This window comes from Melanotaenia boesemani, chromosome 1, assembly GCF_017639745.1.
Source record: "Melanotaenia boesemani isolate fMelBoe1 chromosome 1, fMelBoe1.pri, whole genome shotgun sequence".
In the NCBI taxonomy this organism is placed as follows: domain Eukaryota; kingdom Metazoa; phylum Chordata; class Actinopteri; order Atheriniformes; family Melanotaeniidae; genus Melanotaenia; species Melanotaenia boesemani.
Window position 1 is genome coordinate 44,530,558 of NC_055682.1, and position 21,245 is coordinate 44,551,802.

The window sequence follows — 21,245 nt, forward strand, 5'->3', positions numbered from 1 at the left end:
CTTGTGGAGTCCCCCAGGGGTCAGTCCTTGGACCTCTTCTGTTCAACTTGTATATGCTCCCTTTGGGTCAAATATTACAGAACTTTAGCATTAATGATCACAGTTATGCAGATGATACACAACTTTATGTCTCTGTCACCAGATGACTGCAGCCCAATAGACTTATTGGAGCAAATAAACACCTGGATGAGGGAGAATTTTCTACAATTAAATGAAGACAAAACAGATTATTCTATTTGGTAGAAAGAGAAGAGGGTCAGCATTGGTAAACACCTGGAGACTCTGGCTCTTAAAATCACCGACCAAGTTGGTAACCTTGGAGTGTTGATAGACTCAGACCTGACTTTCAGCAGCCACATCAAAGCTTCACTAAGAAGCTTTTTTACCAGAAACATCAACAGAATTAAAAGTCTAGTCTCCTAGAAAGACCAAGAGAAACTCATCCATGCATTCATCTCCAGTAGGCTGGATTACTGTACTGGCCTTTAACAGGACTTCCTAAAAAGAACATTAAACATCTGCTGCTCATCCAGAATGCTGCTGCTAGAGTTTTAACCAGGACTAAGAGATCTGAACACATCACACCAGTTTTGAAATCTTTACACTGGTTTCCAGTCAGTCACAGAATAGATTTTAAAACCCTTCTGATCGTTTACAAATCCCAGAATGGTTTAGGTCCAGAATACATCTGTGATATGTTCAGAAAATATAAACCTAGCAGAGCTCTTAGATCCAAAGACTCTGGTCAACTAGTCCAGACCAGAGTCCAGACTAAACATGGAGAAGCAGCATTTAGCTGTTATGCTGCAAACAAGTGGAACAAACTGCCAGTGGAGATTAAACTTTCACCAAATGTAGACATTTTTAAATCCAGGTTAAACACATTTCTTTCATGCGCCTATGCATGAAATCTGCATGTTAACTTTTTAACTTATCTTGCTTTTAATCAATTTAATTTAAATTGTTATTGTGATTCTTGCCATGTGTTTATGCCTTTTACTATTTCTTAATATCTGTAATGCTTTTGTTTTATATAAAGCACTTTGAATTGTGCTGTACATGAAATCTGCTGAAATTTGCAGTCTTTTCAGATTGTAAGTTGTTAAAATGAGTCAACAGCAGAATCGGCTGTTTGTCCTGAGCAGGAAGATTTACCAAGTTCTTCATGGGTGCAACCCACAAGCTCTCCTGCTCATCCCACAAATGCATTTTCCTTTCAGATGTGGCTCCATTTAAACTGAAATAGACAGACTTTCCAACAGGAGGCAAGAAGCTTTGTTACAATAAAGAAATAATCAACCAAAGATTTGTTCCAGGTTTTTATAGAAACTGTTTCCACCATGAGTCCATAGTCTAGTTTGTGTTTACATGTCTGAGCTACAACAGTCTGACCAATCGTACATGACATGAAAGAATCTCAACATGTCATCAGCTGCTTCACTTCCCGCTAAACTACAGGCTTTGTGGACCTCTAAGTAAACTGTGGAGGTCAAACCCTCACCTATGATGGGTCTGAGCCATCATGGTCCAACTTCCTGCTAACAAAACTATTACAGGGCACCCTCAGACATGTAGTTGTAATGTTTTGGCTTGGTAGTGTTTTGCATATTTGTGTTTCTAAACTTTAAACCAAAAAAAATACTTGATATTAAGTTAACAATCTTATATGTTTTTGCTTGGATTCAGAGGAGCTAAACTCACTCGCTGCCAAAGAGAGGAGCTTCACAGTCAAGATGTTCACCTTCCAGTTCTTCACCCTCTTCTCCTCCCTGTTCTATGTGGCCTTCTTTCTGGGCAGGTACAACTAATCTACCTGAAACTATGCCTCTGTCTGGTTAAAGCTGCTGATTACTGATGTGTTGTCTGTTCAGGATCAACGGACATCCAGGGAAGTATGTGCGGATTGCAGGGTTCAGACTGGAGGAGGTGAGATGACTACCTTTGAGCAGCTCCAGACAGTCGAACTGCAATGATAGATGTGTTTGTATGTCTCTTAGTGCCATCCCAGTGGTTGTTTAACAGACCTCTTCATCCAGATGGCAGTAATCATGCTGCTTAAACAGACTGTCAACAACATCTTTGAGTTCACTGTGCCGTGAGTGTCTTTGTTTTTTTCTGAGCTTCTCCTCAGTAAACATCCTAGTTTGTGTCAGCAGGACCTTAAAACAGTTTCCATGTGTTTTCTAGCTGGTTAAAGAGTATCCTGAGCAGAAAGGCCGCGAGCAAGCTGGAGAGGAAGTGTGGGTACTGCTACAGGAAAGCCTGCCGCGTCGAACCGTGCGATCTCTGCAAACTTCAAGACTGGTTGAGAAACTACCACCTGGCCAACTCAGACGCCTTCAGCCTGTTCAATGAGTTCTTGGAGATGGGTAGGTCCTCTGCTGAGAAGGAAGGTAGGGGAAAATCTGGTCCAACATGGGTACTGAGTAGGGCTCAGAATGGTGGGAAGCCACATCAGTTAATTCTGGGACCATTTATTGGTGGACCATCATGGTGCCACTGAAACACAATGTAATCACATTCTGCTAACATTGGACTTTATTCTTAGTTTTACATGTGACTGAAACTTGAAATTTTAAATAAAGTTCTGCAGAACTCCTGGCTCAGGAGGGAAGTGCCTTAAGGCTCTGGATGCTGTAGGGCCGTCTTGGCTGACACGCCTCTGCAGCATCGCATGGACATTGGGGACAGTTCCCCTGGACTGGCAGACTGGGGTGGTGGTCCCCCTCTTCAAAAAGGGGGACTGGAGGGTGTGCTCCAACTACAGGGGTATCACACTCCTCAGCCTCCCCGGTAAGGTCTATTCAGGGGTGCTGGAGAGGAGGGTCCGTCGGATAGTCGAACCTTGGACTGAGGAGGAGCAGTGTGGTTTTCGTCCTGGTCGTGGAACAGTGGACCAGCTCTACACCCTCTTCAGGGGCTTGGAGGTGGGATGGGAGTTCACTTAACCAATCTACATGTGCTTTGTGGTCTTGGAGAAGGCTTTTGAGGAGTTCAAGTTCACGAGTGAGGGAAGGGTGGAGGGAGATGGACAGGAGGATCGGTGCGGCGTCTGCAGTGATGTGGACTCTGCATCGGTCTGTCGTGGTGAAGAAGGAGCTGAGCCAAAAGGCAAAGCTTTCGATTTACCAGTCGATCTACGTTCCTACCCTCACCTATGGTCACGAGCTGTGGGTAGTGACCGAAAGAATGAGATAGCGAATACAAGCGGCCGAAATGAGTTTTCTCCGCAGGGTGGCCAGGCTCTCCCTTAGGGATAGGGTGAGAAGCTTGGTGATCCGGGAAGGGCTCAGGGTAGAGCCGCTGCTCCTCCACATCGAGAGGAGCCAGATGAGGTGGCGCAGGCATCTGATTAGGATGCCTCCTGGACGCCTCCCTGGTGAGGTGTTCCAGGCACGTCCCACCAGAAAGAGGCCCCGGGGAAGACCTAGGACATGCTGGAGAGACTGTGGGAGCACCTCAGCATCCCGGCGGATGAGCTGGAAGAAGTGACCAGGGTCTCCCTGCTCAGACTTTTGCATTAACAAAACCCGGATAAGCAGTTGGAGGATGAATTGATAAATAAACAGATGAATGAATAAAGAGATGGATGGATGGATGAATAAAGAGATGGATGATGGATGGATGGATAAATAAACAGATGGATGAATAAAGAGATGGATAGATGGATGGATGGATGGATGAATAAAGAGATGGATGATGGATGGATGGATAAATAAAGAGATGGATGAATAAAGAGATGGATAGATGGATGGATGGATGAATAAAGAGATGGATGATGGATGGATAAATAAACAGATGGATGAATAAAGAGATGGATGGCTGGATAAACGGATGGATGAATAAATGAAGGATGGATGGATGAATAAACAGATGGATGAATAAAGAGATGGATGGATAAACGGATGGATGAATAAATGAAGGATGGATGGATGAATAAACAGATGGATGAATAAAGAGATGGATGGATGGATGAATAAATGAAGGATGGATGGATGAATAAACAGATGGATGGATGAATAAACAGATGGATGAACGGATGGTGTTGTAGAAAAATTACCAAGAGTCTGGAATAAGTAAAGTATATAAGGTTTATTTACAGTAGAAGTATTGAATAAAGAATTACTTGCAAGTAAAGAGAGTTGTCGTCCCGACTCGCGTGAAGTCGGGGGGGAGACTCTGATGATTCATCAGAGAGAAACAGTTTTATTCAGCTGGTCTCCAGCTGAAGGTCAAACAGCAAAATAATAAATGAGGAATAGAAGACTGAGTGGCGCAACTTCTTCCAGTTTTCAGACAAAGCCCACATACCACAACAAGCTGAAATCCCAAACAACTATTGCTATCTAGCAGGTGGAAAACCAGCCTCAACTCTGCCATATCAGAGCTCTGGGAAGAAAGTGGTCAGTCTGACCTCACACACACACACACACACACACATACACATGAAAACTGTAACTTCAGTATTCTGTAGAATGAGAACACACAATATGAAAATGTAACAGTGAATGGATTAACAATAATAAATTAATAAAGAAAACTGAATATACATGTGATTATTATATGAGTATATATGAGCGATTACCATATGCAGCTAAATTTCTTTCACAATGGATAAACGGATGAAGCTAATGGCCTTGCTGGGGTTGTGTGTCCCCCCTCTGCTCCTGCAGTGATCCAGTTTAGCTTCACCACCATATTCGTGGCGGCCTTCCCTCTCGCGCCCCTTCTGGCTTTCTTAAATAACATCTTTGAGATCCGACTGGATGCTATTAAGATGGTTCGGCTGGAAAAACGTCTGATTCCCAGGAAGACCAATGACATTGGTGAGCTGTGTAAATGTACCAACTGGACGTGCTGCACATACTTAATGATTAGTAAATATGTAGTGTAGGTGTGGTGTCTCTGCAGGTGTGTGGACACAAGTGTTGGAGGCCATTGGCGTGCTGGCAGTGATTGCTAACGGCCTCGTCATCGGATTCACCTCAGATTTCATTCCTCGTCTTGTTTACCGTTACCATTATGGCCCATGTGCCACAGGAAACACCAACACACAGTGAGTTCTGACCCTGCTGCGGACATGTGAGTGACGGGTTTGGTGCCAGCTCATCCTGCGTGCTGTCCTCTTGTTGCAGCTGCATGGAGGGCTACATTAACGACACGCTTGCCACGGCCTTTATGAGCACAGAGAACCAGGACATGTTTATAAATGCGGAGGAAAGACATCACCTCAATGTCACGCAGTGCAGGTAAGAGAAGTGAATAACTGCAGCATGGCAGTGATGAACATGCAGTGAAGTGGTCCTGCTGGTGTGTGCAGCTACCGAGACTACCGGAACGAGGATTATTCCCTAACCTCCCAGTTCTGGCTGGTTCTGGCCACACGCTTCGCCTTCGTCGTCCTGTTTGAGGTGTGTATCTCAGAAATGTGACCGTTTACGTTCATTTCTATTTGAAAGCTTCCTGAAACGTCGCGTATCTTCTGCAGCATGTTGTGGTGATATGTAAGTTTGTAGCTGCTTGGTTCGTCCCTGGTAATCCCACAAAGGTGAAGAATGATCGCCTGGAGGACAAACTGGGTCGGCTGAAGGACGAGCTTCGGTAAGTCGGGATGTAACCTTGTATATGGTAACATGGAACCTGTCACTGAATCTTTCACTTCACAGAAATACAACATCAATTCCAGAAACGCTGGTGTAAGAGCCAATTGACGTAAATCTATATAAGGCAGGAAATGATGTGTGTAAAGTGCATGTTAGGCCGGAAAGGGAAAATCGGTTTTGACCACACACGCTTTACCATGTCAGGCTGTGAAAGTGCATTTTCTATCTGTTTTATGCTTAATAAAAGTGAAGCAACAGGAAATAAATCAGATTTTTAATCGCATCTGGCAGCGTCTGGACAGTTCATATTTTAACATCTACACCAGGTAAAGGTGCGTCAACCACAATTCCGGATCTGCATACCAGTGGCTTAAAGCATTGGCTTAGCCCCTTCAAGTAAAGTCAAAACCGAGGTGACTTAAAAACCGAAACCAGTCAACAAAAGGCAACAAGTGGAGACACGTAAATGGAATATTGGATCCCTGGAAATCGTCCTCGTTTGTGCTTACGTGGCACTGAGGCGATCAGCTGGGCGTTGTAGCTGTCACCTGACAACCGATACCTGGAGTCTACGCGCGCCGATTGGGGGAGATCCGGTGAGGGGCGTCGTCGGGGTGGCTGCGTGCCGGAGAGGTCGGCAGCGGATGATCGGTGGTGAGGAGGATCGCCTGGGGCGGTGTTGCCACGAGGCCACCCGGAGGAAAGGTGCCGTCAGCGGGAATGCTTCAGCAGCATCAACTGGTGGAACGGGTCGGCGGATCACTGGTTCGGTAAACGGCAAGGAGCTTCATCGGCTTGCTAATGGCTTACTCTTCTCGGAGGTATGTGTAGCGCTACACCCAGAATGGCCATAAAAAACGCGTAATTCCAGTGCACTGGTTGCTAAGTCAAAATAAGAAGACAAGTTGCGACAACTGACTGACTTTTGTGACTTGACAAATTTCTTTGACGAACAAATGGAAAACATTGTTGTGAACACGGATGCTGATGCAGCAACTGAGGAGCGTGTTTCAGACAAATCTGTGACTGCCATCGGTCAGACTGGAACTCAGGTGTGTTTGGACAAAAGAGCGGTTAAACTCACTGCCAAAGCAATGGCAGAAAAGATTGAAAGGTTGCAAAATACCAGAAAGGTTCAATTAAATAAGGCTGGTCAATTAAGAGAAACTATAAAAGGTTTAATGGAAATGGGTGATGTTTCTGAAGTAAAAAAGTCTTTGAGTGATTTTACTGAGTTGTGTGATGAAATACATGGTGTTCATAATTGTATCATGGGTTTATTGCCACAAGATGAAAAAGAAAAACATGATATCTGGTTTAAAGCAAAGATGATGTTTAATAATGATGTTGCTAAAAATGCTAATCAGTGGGTAATGCAAAATCAAACTCATGAGGTTGAAAATGAGGGTACTGGTGAAAACAAAGATGGTTATGATAACATCAATCCTGATGACAGTGTCTCTAATGCAAATAAGAGTGGGACTAGTTCAAGATCAAGCACTACTTCTGCAAAAATTAGAGCTGCGGCAGAGAGGGCAGCTCTTTTGGCACGAATGGCGGCTTTAAAGGACCAACATGCACTGGAGGAACAAGAGCTGCTGTTAAAAAGGAAAAAAGAACAACTACAAATGGAAACAGAGCTTGCTGCAGCAACAGCTAAACTGAGTGTTTTGGAGTGTATGGAGGAACAACGTTCGGCTGCAAAATCAAAGGGCATGAACTCTTATCTGGAAAGGGAAAGGACGAGGTCATCACAAACTGCTTCACTCAATCCTATGGCAAAGGTGTATGAACCACAAAATGGATGCCACAACAAAAGTATTAATCAAATAACAAGGGAGCAAATCAAACAACCATTAATGGACACCAAACCAAGACAACCAAAAACGTGTTTAACACCATGTGACACAACAGATCATTATCAAGGACCAAACCAAGGATCTCAAAATGGTGGAATAAGCACTTCGGGAACCCAACAGGAAAATGACCAGATGATAACCAGCAGTATGCTTACCATTATGGAAAAACAAAATAAAATAATGGAAACACTTGTACACCAGCAACGTTGTTCAACACTTCCACCACGTGATATTCCTGTCTTTGATGGAGAGCCAATACAATATCATCATTTTATCAAAGCATTTGAGCAAGGAGTGGAGGAAAGGGCCAATAAATCTGACTGCATGCATTATCTGGAACAATTTACAAGAGGACAGCCAAGGGAATTGGTCCGTAGCTGTCAGCACATGTCTCCTGAAGATGGCTACAGTTTGGCAAAGCGTCTTCTAAAAGAAAATTTTGGAAATGAATACAGGATTGCTACTGCATACATGGACAAGTTGTTAGCTTGGCAATCAATAAAATCAGAAGATGCCAAATCTCTTCAAGCATTTGCTTTGTATTTGCGTAGTTGTTGCAATGTGATGCAAGAACTAAATTACATGGAGGAATTAAACATGCCAACAAACATAAAGATGATCATTTCAAAACTACCTTACAAGTTAAAAGAAGGATGGAGAACTAAGGCTCACGATATCATGGAGCAATATGACCGCAGAGCTAATTTACAGGATTTGGTAACATTTCTGGAAAGACATGTAAAGATACTCTCTGATCCCATTTATGGAGTCATCGAACATGTACAGCAAAGGACAACCAACTCAAAATTGCCTATGCTTAAACAGCCACGGTCTGGTGGAGTAAATCGAAGCTTTGCCACAACTATAAAGCCAATTAGGTCTGACAAACTTGAGTTGGATGGATTTTCAAAGGGACTTTGCTGCTGCTGTTTACATGCTCACAGCCTGGAAAACTGTAAACAGTTCAAGAGTAAAAAGCACAGAGACAAGATTTCTTTTCTAAAGGAGAAAGGATTATGTTTTGCCTGCCTGTGTAGTGGACACATGAGTCGTGATTGTAACAAACGCTTGGACTGTCAAGAATGTGGTCTACAACATCCAACTGTGCTTCATCTTAAAAAAACCAGTGAACAACCATCTAGACCACTCAAACTCATCTCTACTCCAACGCAGACATGTGGTCAAACAGGGGCCGGAAAAGACTGCCTGCTGTCCATCGTTCCAGTCCAGGTCCGGTCCATTACGGGAAATGAAGTTGTGCAGACCTATGCATTTCTGGATCCTGGAAGTTCTGCTACATTCTGTACAGAACATCTCATGCAGAAATTAAAGCTTACAGGGAAAAGAACTCAATTTCTTTTGACAACAATGGGTCAGGAGAAAGTGGTTCCAGCACATTTATTATTTGGACTGGAGGTTGCAGGTTTGAATTCCAGCACTTTCCATCTACTACCTGAAGTTTTGACACAGAAACAAATGCCAGTTTCAAAGGATAACATCGCTACTGCTGCAGACCTGAAAAGATTTCCCTACTTGTCAAAGGTCAACATTCCTAATATAAATACCACTGTCGATTTGTTGATAGGAACCAACGCACCCAAGCTATTGGAGCCATGGGAAGTTATCAACAGTAGGTCTGATGGTCCCTACGCTATAAGAACAGTGCTAGGATGGGTCATCAACGGTCCTTTACATGGGAGTGGTAACAGCACAACTGCAGTAGTAAACAGGATTTCTGTGGCAAATCTGGAGCTAATGCTGCAAAATCAGTACAACCATGATTTCAATGAAAGAACCTCTGCAGAGAAGGAGATGTCAAGAGAAGATTTAAGATTCATGGATATTATGGAATCGTCTGCAAAGCTACAGAACAACAAATATGTTCTTAACTTACCCCTCAGAAATTCTGAAACTGCTTTGCCAAACAACTACCAAGTGGCAAAGCAGAGGATTATTGGTTTGAGGAGAAAGTTTCTGAGCAACCCACACTTTCACCAAGAGTATGCAAAATACCTTGAAAATGTAATTGAGCAAGGTTATGCAGAAAAGGTACCAGACTTGGAGTTGGATGGACAAATTGGAAAGGTGTGGTACATCCCACATCATGGTGTCTACCATCCCAGAAAGGAAATTCTGCGAGTGGTTTTTGATTGTGGAGCCACATACAAAGGAAGATCATTGAACAAAGAGTTGTTACAAGGTCCCAATCTCACTAGCTCTTTGCTTGGAGTTCTCATCCGGTTCAGGCAGAACCCAGTGGCAGGTATGGGAGACATACACGCTATGTTTCATCAGGTGAAAGTTGCAGACTCTCACAAAGATCTTCTCCGTTTCCTCTGGTGGCAAAATGGAGACTTGAATAAGGAAATTCAAAGCTTCAGGATGACAGTTCATTTATTTGGTGCAGTGTCATCACCTAGTTGTGCCAGCTACGCACTGAGGAAGACTGCTGATGACAATGAGGCGGATTTTTCTGATGTGGTTGTGAAAGCAGTGAAGCAGAATTTCTACGTGGATGACTGCTTAATCAGCTTCAGCTCAGAGGAAGAAGCAAAACAAGTGATGAAGGATCTTGGCATACTTTGCAAACGAGGAGGCTTTGTTCTGGAAAAATGGATCAGCAACAAAAGAAATGTTTTACAAAGCATTCCAGAAAATCAGTGGGCAAAGGATCTCAAAGAGCTCAATCTGGATCGAGATAAGCTTCCCACTGAAAGAGCATTGGGTCTACTCTGGTGTGTAGAAACTGATAACTTCAAGTTCAAGACAGAAATAAAACAGGCTCATACCAGGCGTGGTATGTTATCAGTAACTAGCTCCATATATGATCCTTTAGGAATCCTTGCACCTGTCACCCTCTCTGCTAAGATGATGCAACAGGAGCTATGCCGGAGAAATTGTGGATGGGATGATGCTCTACCTCCTGACATTTTGAGAAAGTGGAATTCTTGGATTGAAGGACTTGCATTTTTGTCATCATTTCAGCTAAGCAGATGTATACGTCCAAGAGACTTTGGGGAATCCATTTGTACCCAGTTGCATCACTTTGCTGATGCCAGCAAAGATGGCTATGGAATCGTGTCATACATCAGGATGGAGAATTCAAGCAACAAGGTCCATGTTGCATTTCTGTTGGGGAAGGCACGAGTTGCTCCACTGAAATCCATCACAATCCCTCGGATGGAGTTAACAGCTGCTGTTCTGGCTGCACGAGTGGATTCTATGCTGAAAGCTGAGCTGCAACTTCATATTGATGATTCTGTGTTCTGGACAGACAGTACATCAGTGCTGAAGTACATCTACAATGAAGACACACGATTTCAAGTATTTGTAGCAAATAGAATCTCAGCCATCAGAGAAATTTCACATCCTTCTCAATGGAGACATATTTGCTCCAAAGAAAATCCAGCAGATGTTGCATCTAGAGGGATGAAGGTGTCTAACTTTGTTGAACATCGCATCTGGCTAGAGGGTCCCAAATTTCTTTGGAAGTCTGAACAGGAGTGGCCACAAACTCACTTTGATCCAGTATTGGAGATTGATGATCCAGAAGTCCACAAGATGGCAGTTGTGAGCTTGATGACTGGTGATTCATTAAATCCTTCTGATCATCTTATCCATTACTTCTCTGACTGGTACAAGCTCAAGATATCAGTGGCCTGGTTTTTCAAGTTGAAATCAATCCTGCTTAAACTCAGTCATCAAAGAAAGGAAGGAAAGGTGGCCAGGGAAGCAGATTCTGCTCAAAACAAATTCCCAAGTGATTCCAGAATGTCAAAGAAATCTACTTTAACCCTTGAGGATCTCTCACAAGCTGAATCTGCTATTGTACGCTACTGCCAGCAACAACAATTTGAGGAAGAAATAACAGCATTGACAGAAAAAGGAACAGTTTGTAAGCAAAGTCCAATTTACAAGCTGGATCCAACCTGGGAGGACAATCTTCTTAGAGTGGGTGGAAGACTAAATAATGGAGCAATGCCACTGGAAGAAAAACATCCAATAATACTCGGCAAAAATCAACATATTGCAAAGCTCATTCTCAGGCATACTCATGAAATGCTGGGTCATAGTGGACGTAACCACACTCTAGCTGTGGTAAGGAGAAAATACTGGATAATTCATGGAAACTCTGCTGTACGGAAAGTAATCGCTGAATGCAAATTTTGCCGACGCCACAACGCAAGATCAATGGATCAGAAGATGGCAGATCTCCCAAGGCAGAGAATTACTCCTGATCAGCCTCCATTCACTAATGTTGGAGTTGATTACTTTGGGCCCATTGAAACAAAAAGAGGAAGAGCAACTTGCAAATGTTATGGTGTCATCTTTACCTGCCTGGCAAGCAGAGCTGTGCATTTGGAAGTTGCAAGTTCTCTAGATACTGATGATTGCATAAATGCTTTGCGTCGCTTCATCAGTAGAAGAGGTCAAGTTGTCAACATCAGATCAGACAACGGAACAAACTTTGTGGGAGCAGCAAGAGAACTAAAGGAAGCCCTTGCTGCAATAAATCATGAGAAGATACAAAAGGCTCTCATTCCCTTTGGAGTAAACTGGAGTTTTAACCCACCTGCAGGACCTCATCATGGTGGCATCTGGGAGCGTATCATCCGCATGATTAAGCGCATTCTAAACTCTGTTTTACAGAACCAGACTTTGGATATGGATGGACTTAACACAGTTATGTGTGAAATTGAAGCCATTCTAAATGATCGTCCAATCACAAGGTTATCAGATGATCCAAATGACTTGGAACCCCTCACACCTAACCATTTGTTGCTTCTAAGAGGAAAGCCAGCATTACCACCTGGACTTTTTGATGCAGCAGACATGTACATGAAACGACGCTGGAGACAAGTCCAATACATCTCTGATCTGTTTTGGAGGCGATGGGTCAGAGAGTATCTACCATTACTCCAGGAGAAACAAAAGTGGAACCAAGTTAAAAGAAATCTGATCAAAGGGGACATTGTTGTGGTTATGGACTCTTCAGCACCTCGAGGCTCTTGGTGCCTAGGGAAGGTTTTGGAGGTGATTCCTGATAAAAAAGGTTTTGTTCGCTCTGTGAAGCTACAAACAAAAAATGGCATTTTTGAGCGTCCTATTACCAAACTATGTCTAATACAAGAAGTATGAATATAAATATTGGATTATGTGTTTGTAATTAAGGTTAATGGGTCATATTTTGACTTAAAAATGAACTTTGTTATGAATTGTTATGTCTAACAATTAGGGGCCGGTATGTAAGAGCCAATTGACGTAAATCTATATAAGGCAGGAAATGATGTGTGTAAAGTGCATGTTAGGCCGGAAAGGGAAAATCGGTTTTGACCACACACGCTTTACCATGTCAGGCTGTGAAAGTGCATTTTCTATCTGTTTTATGCTTAATAAAAGTGAAGCAACAGGAAATAAATCAGATTTTTAATCGCATCTGGCAGCGTCTGGACAGTTCATATTTTAACATCTACACCAGGTAAAGGTGCGTCAACCACAATTCCGGATCTGCATACCAGTGGCTTAAAGCATTGGCTTAGCCCCTTCAGCTGGGATGCTGAATAAAACATCAGTGAAATCTGAATTTAATGATTTATAAACCTCACCAACATCTTTTATCCCTAGTAGAATATCAGCATCTCAGAGGATCAAACTGAGACATTTCACCATGTGATGAAAATGAGAGCCGATGGTGAATCTGATGTAGCAACACGTCTGGAAAAAGTTGGAACAGGAGCAACAAAAGGCTGGAAAACAAAAAAAAACAAACCAGAAACACCTGGAGGAGCATTGGACAACTAATCAGGTTACCTGGCAACAGGTCAGTAACATGACTCCAGTTGCTCCTGTTCCAACTTTTCCAGACGTGTTGCTGCCATCAGATTCACTATGTGAGATGTTGTTTATCTTCTGCTGGGACTAAAGATGTTGAGCTTTATAATCATTGTTATGGTTGTATTTACATCTTACAGAGACCTGACTTTCTGGAACTGACTTCAAATCAAAGCTGTGAAAACTTTACATTCTTTCATGCTGAGAAATGATGTCGCTTCTACATCTTCTTCTTTTGTGTGTCTTTGTTGAATTCAGCGAGCGGAAACGGGCCAAATCAACAGAAGTCTGATCTCGGATCTGCTCCTGTGGACAAATCCTGGCTGTTGAAGCAGATTCTTGTTTTTAATCATCAATTCTGAGCTGTCGCTGAAATATTACTGGACCACAGCTGAGTTTGGGTTTTGTGGTAAAATGTGAAAAACACGTATTTTGGTTTAGATTGTTCGATGATGAATTTTGTTAAAGGAATAGGTTTCCTGTCCAGGACCTCAGCAGCCTGGAGGATATTAAAGATCATGTCCTCCAGGCTGGATTGGAGGACTCTGACCCAGAGACAGCCAACATATGAAACATGTTCATGTTTGTAGGGATGTACCTGAGAATCAGACCCGACTCATAAAACAGGTCAGGATGTGCATTAATGAATTTTTTTGTATTTTAAAGCGTGTTCAGATGCCACGTTTGTTCTTTAAAGAATAAAAATCATGAGACATAAGTGGAACATTATTCTGATGGGAGGAAATCTCTATAGACTATCAGCTTCATCCGTTTCCATTTCTTTAATTGCACTTCCAGAAAAGTCTGGAAGTAGAAAATGCCATAACAAATCTGTCATTTATTCCTTTATTTGAAGTTTTAATTAACAGAAAAGACCAGAGGCCTCATTTCTAAAGCTGGCGTAGGAACAAAACCTGGCGTACACCAGTTCTAGTCAACTTCTGGGATGTATAAAAAACCAGACTGAATTAGTGAGGTAACCACCGTTTTTAAAATCAATAACCAGTAGATCAAGTTGATTAGAAGCTGATTGAATTCTTTCTTCGTTTTCTTCCACAAGCTAATAAAGACACTGAACCATACTGGATGCCTTTGTTGTTTTAAAACAGGAAATACCACCGAACTGAACCATCAAAAGAACTCCAAACTGGTGAGGTTACTAGCCAATACCGCCCCTGCTGCCACCTTCAGGTTAGGAGAACAACCGAAGTCCAAAATGATGCATTCCCCCTTCGCTTGAGTGGAGAGCAAACTCCCCAGCGTCAGCTATGCCATGGCCAACTGCACAGAGACGCTGCACGAGCATAAATCCGCCCTCAGACAGCATCATCGGTTCGTCCCAACGTTACATTAACTTTAAGCATTAAGTATTTTCATTCTCTAAACGTCCAGATCATATGTGGTTCAACATGTGACTCATCAGCCTGGGTACACTAACTGAGGCGACTGCTTCATCTGCAGGATTTGCTCCGTATTCCGTTGTTGGAAACGAGGCTTCAGGCGGCTAACCGCTAATTTCCACCGGGTACATGTGCACCACAGCCTCCGCTGTTATTTGCACCTGTTTTAGTCAACGGTTTGGTTCCCACCGGGCGCTGCAGCACGTGTCAGAAGTGTTCTGATAGCGCCTCATCACGCCTCTCTGCTAAACTTACACGTCCACGTCGACTCAATTTCTGATGGAGCACACACACAGAACAGTTCAGATAAGGGCAGACAGGAAATCAGACACGGGAGCAGTGTAAAAGCTTCTGGTAATTTTAAAAATAAAAGCCCCCATGCAGACTTGTGCTATTGAACCATGAAAACATTACGTCAATAACCGGTCAGGGGGTCTCAATGTTTTTTTTTTCTTCATCATGGACAGCAAGATGTTTGTCCTGGAAGTGGAGAATCACAAGATTCTCCTGTGATTTGGTGAGTGCTAGATGGACTACACTCACGGGTGCCCCACACCTGACACGCTCCAGGTGTGGATTGTCACGCCATGGAGGTTGGAACTAAACCGTGGTGCACATGCACCCGGTAGAAATGAGGGGTGATGAAAGTGATGGAACCACACTACATTATGGGGTCTCTATAGTGTGGTTACACTCTTTCTGGTTCGTCATGTCTGTTTTGTAGTGGACTACTTGAAGCAGGTAATGCGGCAAAAATACTTGGAGGTAAAAAGAGCTCCCGACACCAACTTGATGTATAATAAAAAACATCCTAAACAGATCTGCAGCATCTGTGAGGGTTGCAGAACCCTAAAGACTATGCATACCAGTGGCCTTACGTAGGTTCCCAAACAATGGACATCCTCTACATCTGACATCATTCCTGAAGCTATCATACAGGAAACATCTGGTGCCATTTCCTGTGACTACAGTTCAACTTACCAAGTTCACATCATCCTGTCTATTCTCAAAGTCGTTGTGTTAGCCGGATCCATATGTTAACTACGTAAACAGATCCTTAAGCCTAAAATTGCTGAGTACAACTAAATATAATTAAACTACCTACCAGTCAGTAAAAGACTGTGGTCAAACCATCCACCGCTGTATTTCAAGTGCGCATTTACTCTCAACTTTATGGTAAAAGCAAAGGAAGAGCTCAGGAAAGCTTTTGGAAATTACTTTCGATTCCCTCAGTCTCACTTATATGCAGCGGAATTAAAAGGTGTATTTTAATAGTAAATGTTGGTTTATGAACCAAATGAACATCGAGTCAGTTGAAAGTTCCGCAGGGATTACGTTAAAACCTCTGTAATCTTAAAGCTAACGCCACCATGTCTACTTATGGATTTCAAAATAAAGCATCTCTCTTTCTCTCCTTGTGTCTGTCTTGTGCAGGCTGTTTCAGATAGCAAAGATAACCATTTCTGTTATTAAAAATTTTATATAAAAGTTTTATATATAATATATATGTATGTGTGTGTGTATAACAATAAAAACATAAATATATATATGTATGTGTATGTATGTATGTGTGTTTGTATAACTCCATTAGTAGCTCGGCTTCTAATGGAATATATACGCACGTTGACAAGTGACGTCACGCCCACGTGCTCTTTGACCCAGTTTCCAGTTGGAGGGCAAGAAAAGCCGGTGCCCTCCACTGTTAGAAAACGTGAAGTTGACAGCAAGTTATGCTAAATCTACGTCTCGCCCTGAAATGTTATTAAATCAGTGTGGTTAACACGTGTAGCGCTGTAGGCTGCACAAATAGACGAAAGAAGGACAGTCATGTCAAATTTCATAGGTTTCCAGCAGATGTAAAACGCTGAAAGCAGTGGATAACAGCCATGAGGAGAATGCGACTGGATATGAATTCTTACTCTGCTTTGCATGTGCAGTGGGCAGACACTACGTAGCCTTTTAATTTTTTCAAGCAGATCCACACCTAATGCTTCCGTTTCTTGTCGGTTATCTTCTGAGATCGCCAGGACACTGGAGGCTACACACTCTGCCCGGCCGGGCGGAAGTGCTCGCAGGCGGCGTCGAGACCGTAAACAAAGGCGGGGGAAGCGAGGTGGGCTAAGAGCTAAGCTAAAGCTAACACCACACCGGCTCTCCCTACCCAGCATTTTCCTTGCTAATGTGCGGTCCCTGGTGAATAAGATGGACGAGCTACGACTCCGTATCAACAACAACAGGAGACTCACGGACTGTAATGTCATGATCTTTACTGAGACATGGCTAAACGGCGGCGTACCCGACAACGCTATCGAGCTAGCTGGACGCCAAACACTCCGGGCAGACAGAACGGCAGATGACTCTGGTAAGACAAGAGGCGGAGGACTGTGCATTTATATCAACAAAGCTTGGTGTACGAACTCTATCGTTGTCGGGAGACACTGCTCAGCTAACATAGAGTTCCTCATGGTTAGATGTAGACCGTTTTATCTGCCGAGAGAGTTCACTTCTACCATCGTAACTGCAGCCTATATCCCCCCTGATGCTAATGCTAAGCTAGCTATGAAAGAACTTTATGCAGCCATTAGCAAACAACAGACTTCCCATCCAGAAGCTGCCTTTATAGTGGCCGGTGATTTTAATCACTCAAACTTAAAGACAGTACTTCCAAAATTCCACCAGCATGTTTCCTGCAAAACAAGAGGAAACAAAACTTTAGATCACGTTTATACAAACATCCCTGGGGCTTACAAGGCGACCCCCCTCCCCCACCTCGGACAGTCAGACCATCTCTCCCTATTTCTCATCCCGAAGTACTCACCACTCATCCAGCGGGTGAAGCCATCAGCGAAAAACATCAAGGTTTGGCCAGAAGGAGCAGACTCTATACTCCAGAAGCCGTGGATGAACAAGGAGGTACGGCTCCTGCTGAAAGCCCGCAACACCGCCTTTAGATCAGGTGATGCACAGGCTTACAGCGTATCCAGGGCTAACCTGAGGAGGGGCATCAAAAAGGCCAAGCACTGCTATAAGCTGAAGGTGGAGGAACACTTCTCCAACTCCGACCCCAGACGCATGTGGCAGGGCATCCAGGTCATCAGTGACTACAAATCGGGTAACTCATCCATGATCACCACAGATGTTTCCTTTTTAAATGAGTTAAATGACTTCTTTGCTCGTTTTGACGGGGATAACACTGTAGCAGTCACCAGCACTCGGCTCCCTGCAGACCATCAGCCCCTCACACTCGCCACTGCAGACGTCTGCACCACACTGAAACAGATCAATGCACGCAAGGCTGCTGGCCCAGACGGCATCCCTGGTCGTGTGCTCAGAGCATGTGCGGAGCAGCTCGCAGAGGTCTTCACGGACATCTTCAACCTGTCCCTTACCCAAGCAGCTGTGCCAACATGCCTCAAATCCACCTCCATTGTACCGGTACCAAAACACTCCAGTCCGGCATGCCTGAATGACTACCGGCCAGTCGCACTCACACCCATTGTGATGAAGTGCTTCGAGCGGCTAGTCCTGTCACATCTGAAGAGCTGCCTTTCACCCACACTGGACCCACATCAGTTTGCCTACCGCAGCAATAGGAGTACAGAGGATGCAGTCTCCACAGCGCTGCACTCTGTGCTCACACATCTGGACAATACCAATACATACGCACGGATGCTGTTTGTTGACTTCAGCTCAGCATTCAACACTGTCAGACCCTCCAGGTTAATCACTAAACTTGGAGACTTGGGCATCACCACCCCCCTCTGCTTCTGGATAAAGGACTTTCTGACCAACAGACCTCAGCATGTTAGGTCAGGCAACACCTGCTCCTCCACCATCACACTCAACACAGGCGTACCGCAGGGCTGTGTGCTGAGCCCATTCCTGTATTCTCTCTTCACCCACGACTGCAGGCCTGTACATGGATCCAACTCCATCATCAAGTTTGCTGACGACACCACGGTGATCGGCCTCATCAGCAACAACGATGAGTCGGCCTACAGGGAGGAGGTTCAGTACCTGGCCACGTGGTGCGCAGACAACCACCTGCTCCTTAACACAAAGAAAACCAAGGAGCTCATCGTGGACTTCAGGAGGGAGAGAGGAGGCACACATGACCCCATCCACATCGACGGGATGGCAGTTGAACGTGTCTCCAGCTTCAAGTTCCTGGGGATCCACATCTCGGAGAACCTGAATTGGACCACCAACACCTCCAGCCTTGTGAAGAAGGCTCACCAGCGCCTCTTCTTCCTGAGGACGCTGAAGAAACACCACCTGTCTTCAGCCATCCTGGTGAACTTTTACCGCTGTGCGATTGAGAGCATCCTGACCAGCTGTGTCACGGTCTGGTATGGGAACTGCTCTGTCTCAGATCGCAAGGCGCTGCAGCGGGTGGTGAAAACTGCCCAACGCATCACAGTGACATTTCCAGAACACCTCTTGATTGAGGGACCAAGATGGCGCCTGTGCCTGGCTACGCCTTTGTTGCTGGTCTCCTTTGTCGACTTTTATTCATTATTTTTACTTTATGTACGGTCCTATCAGTCCGTTTTCCCAACGGATACGTTTCTGCTGTTTGGAGCTACGATCGCGGTGCTCTTTTGAGCATAAGAAAATCTATGGAGTCCTTATGTAATGACTGGGGAAAGTACAGGCAAACTTTTCCACCACCCTTCGTTTGCTCGACCGACTCTCCAGAGTTCTTGCTGCTGATTCGTGTCCCCGACAAAAAGAGGAGACAGAGGAAGCGTGGCTGTAGGTCCGGCATCCAAGCTAAGCGAAAGCGAATCTCGCGTCGTCAGGTTGACATCCCGGATCACATGGACAGGTGCTTGCGGATTGTTCCCCTCATCGACGTGTGCTCAGGTTTTGGTGTTCCCTCTTCGCTCCCCTTTTCCGATCCCTCGTCAGATGTCTGGGAGTTGGTGAAACGTCGGAATTGGGGCTACCAGGATGTTTTGCCACCGCTCGTTTCCATGTTTACATCTGACAATCTACGCGTGGCACCCCGACCCAGCTGGAGATCACGTGACCGCACTGCGTGCCTTCGGCAAATTCCGTTGAGCCGAGCTGATGTGAAGACTGTGACGTCATCCTCGTCTCGGGTCGGTCTATTGAATGTACGCTCAATTTCAAATAAATCTTTCTCATTGAATGACTTTTTTATCAGGCGCAACTTGGATTTCCTGTTCCTCACTGAAACATGGCAGAGTGAAGGGGAGTTTATTCACTTAAATGAACTTTGCCCTGATGACTGCTCGGTTTTCGGGATACCCCGCCCCTCTCGTCGTGGAGGAGGTCTTGCAGTGGTATTCAAGGATAAATTTACTTGTAAAATGATTAATTCTCAAACCTACCTTTCATTTGAATCTCAGATGTTTAAGATTGGTTCTTCTGATGTCTTTTATTGTGTGCTGGTTTACCGCCCACCAGGTCATGCTGCTGCCTTTTTAAAGGATTTTAGTGATTTTTTATCATTTATTATTAAGTTGGAAAAAGTTTTACTAGTTGGTGATTTTAATATTCATGTCGATGACCGAAATTCCTGTGCTGCAAGGGATCTTTTAACATTGACTGAAACTTTTGATTTGGAGCAACACGTTTCTGGACCCACTCACCATAAGGGTCATACCCTCGATTTAGTCTTTTCTCTTGGCATTAACGTGGCTGACCTCTGTGTAGAAGATGTCCACATTAGTGATCATTACTGTGTTTTATTTGATCTGCACCTCACTCCTAAACCCGAGCCCTCTGCGACTAGGGCCGCAAGGCGCATTATCACTGAGAATACAGCAGCTCATTTCTCTGCCTTGTATGACTCTAATGTGTTTAAGGATTGTTATGATGTGGACAGCCTCACCGTTAGTTTTAATAGTCTCTGTAAATCCATTCTGGATCAGGTTGCTCCGGTTAAATCCAATCTGGTGACCAAGAAGACCACCCGTCCATGGATAAATCATGATATTCAGGACTTTAGGCGCCTGTGTCGAAAAACGGAGCGCTTGTGGAAGTCTACTAAACTTGAAGTACATAGATTGCATCTTAGGGAACTTATGTCCTCATTAAATGAAATGATTAGAAACGCCAGATCTGAATACTTTCGTCAGCTGATCACATCGAATAAGAAGAACCCCCAGGTTGTGTTTGACACCATCAGTTCTATTGTATGTCCTGTTGATCCCCTTATACCTGTTTCTTGTAAAACCGACAGTAATGTATTCTTGAAATATTTCATTAGCAAAATTGAGGATATTAAGGCTAAGCTTCCTCTGCGCTCATTCTGTAACCCAATTGTTATTGATGAGCCTGTACTTCATAGGTGGTCATCTTTTAATCAGGTGACCCAAGCGTATATCTCAGACTTAGCAACTAAAATGAAGCCCTCATCTTGCCCTTCTGATGCACTCCCTTGTAAACTCCTTTTAAAAGTGTTAGATGTCATCGGACCCTGGGTTACCAATCTGGTTAACACCTCACTGTCTTCTGGCGTTTTCCCCAGTTCTTTTAAACATGCTTTTGTGGAACCTCTTCTTAAAAAATCTAACATGGAT

General features: G+C 44.0%; 1 protein-coding gene across 6 annotated transcripts in view; it reads left to right on the forward strand.

Annotated features, from left to right (window-relative positions):
- The window catches only part of ano9b (anoctamin 9b), a 67,030-nt gene that overhangs the window by 43,593 nt on the left and 2,192 nt on the right, over positions 1 to 21,245 (forward strand). For 3 of the 6 annotated variants that reach the window (XM_041981071.1, XM_041981053.1, XM_041981062.1), the window contains 9 exons: positions 1,687 to 1,798; positions 1,872 to 1,926; positions 1,998 to 2,095; positions 2,188 to 2,369; positions 4,674 to 4,826; positions 4,912 to 5,056; positions 5,136 to 5,249; positions 5,321 to 5,411; positions 5,489 to 5,601. In XM_041981071.1, the coding sequence (XP_041837005.1) occupies positions 1,687 to 1,798; positions 1,872 to 1,926; positions 1,998 to 2,095; positions 2,188 to 2,369; positions 4,674 to 4,826; positions 4,912 to 5,056; positions 5,136 to 5,249; positions 5,321 to 5,411; positions 5,489 to 5,601 (1,063 nt within the window). Of the gene's footprint in view, positions 1 to 1,686; positions 1,799 to 1,871; positions 1,927 to 1,997; positions 2,096 to 2,187; positions 2,370 to 4,673; positions 4,827 to 4,911; positions 5,057 to 5,135; positions 5,250 to 5,320; positions 5,412 to 5,488; positions 5,602 to 13,552; positions 16,230 to 21,245 lie in introns of those variants that run through there. The other 3 variants (XR_006009802.1, XR_006009801.1, XM_041981081.1) reach the window with 3 other exon arrangements.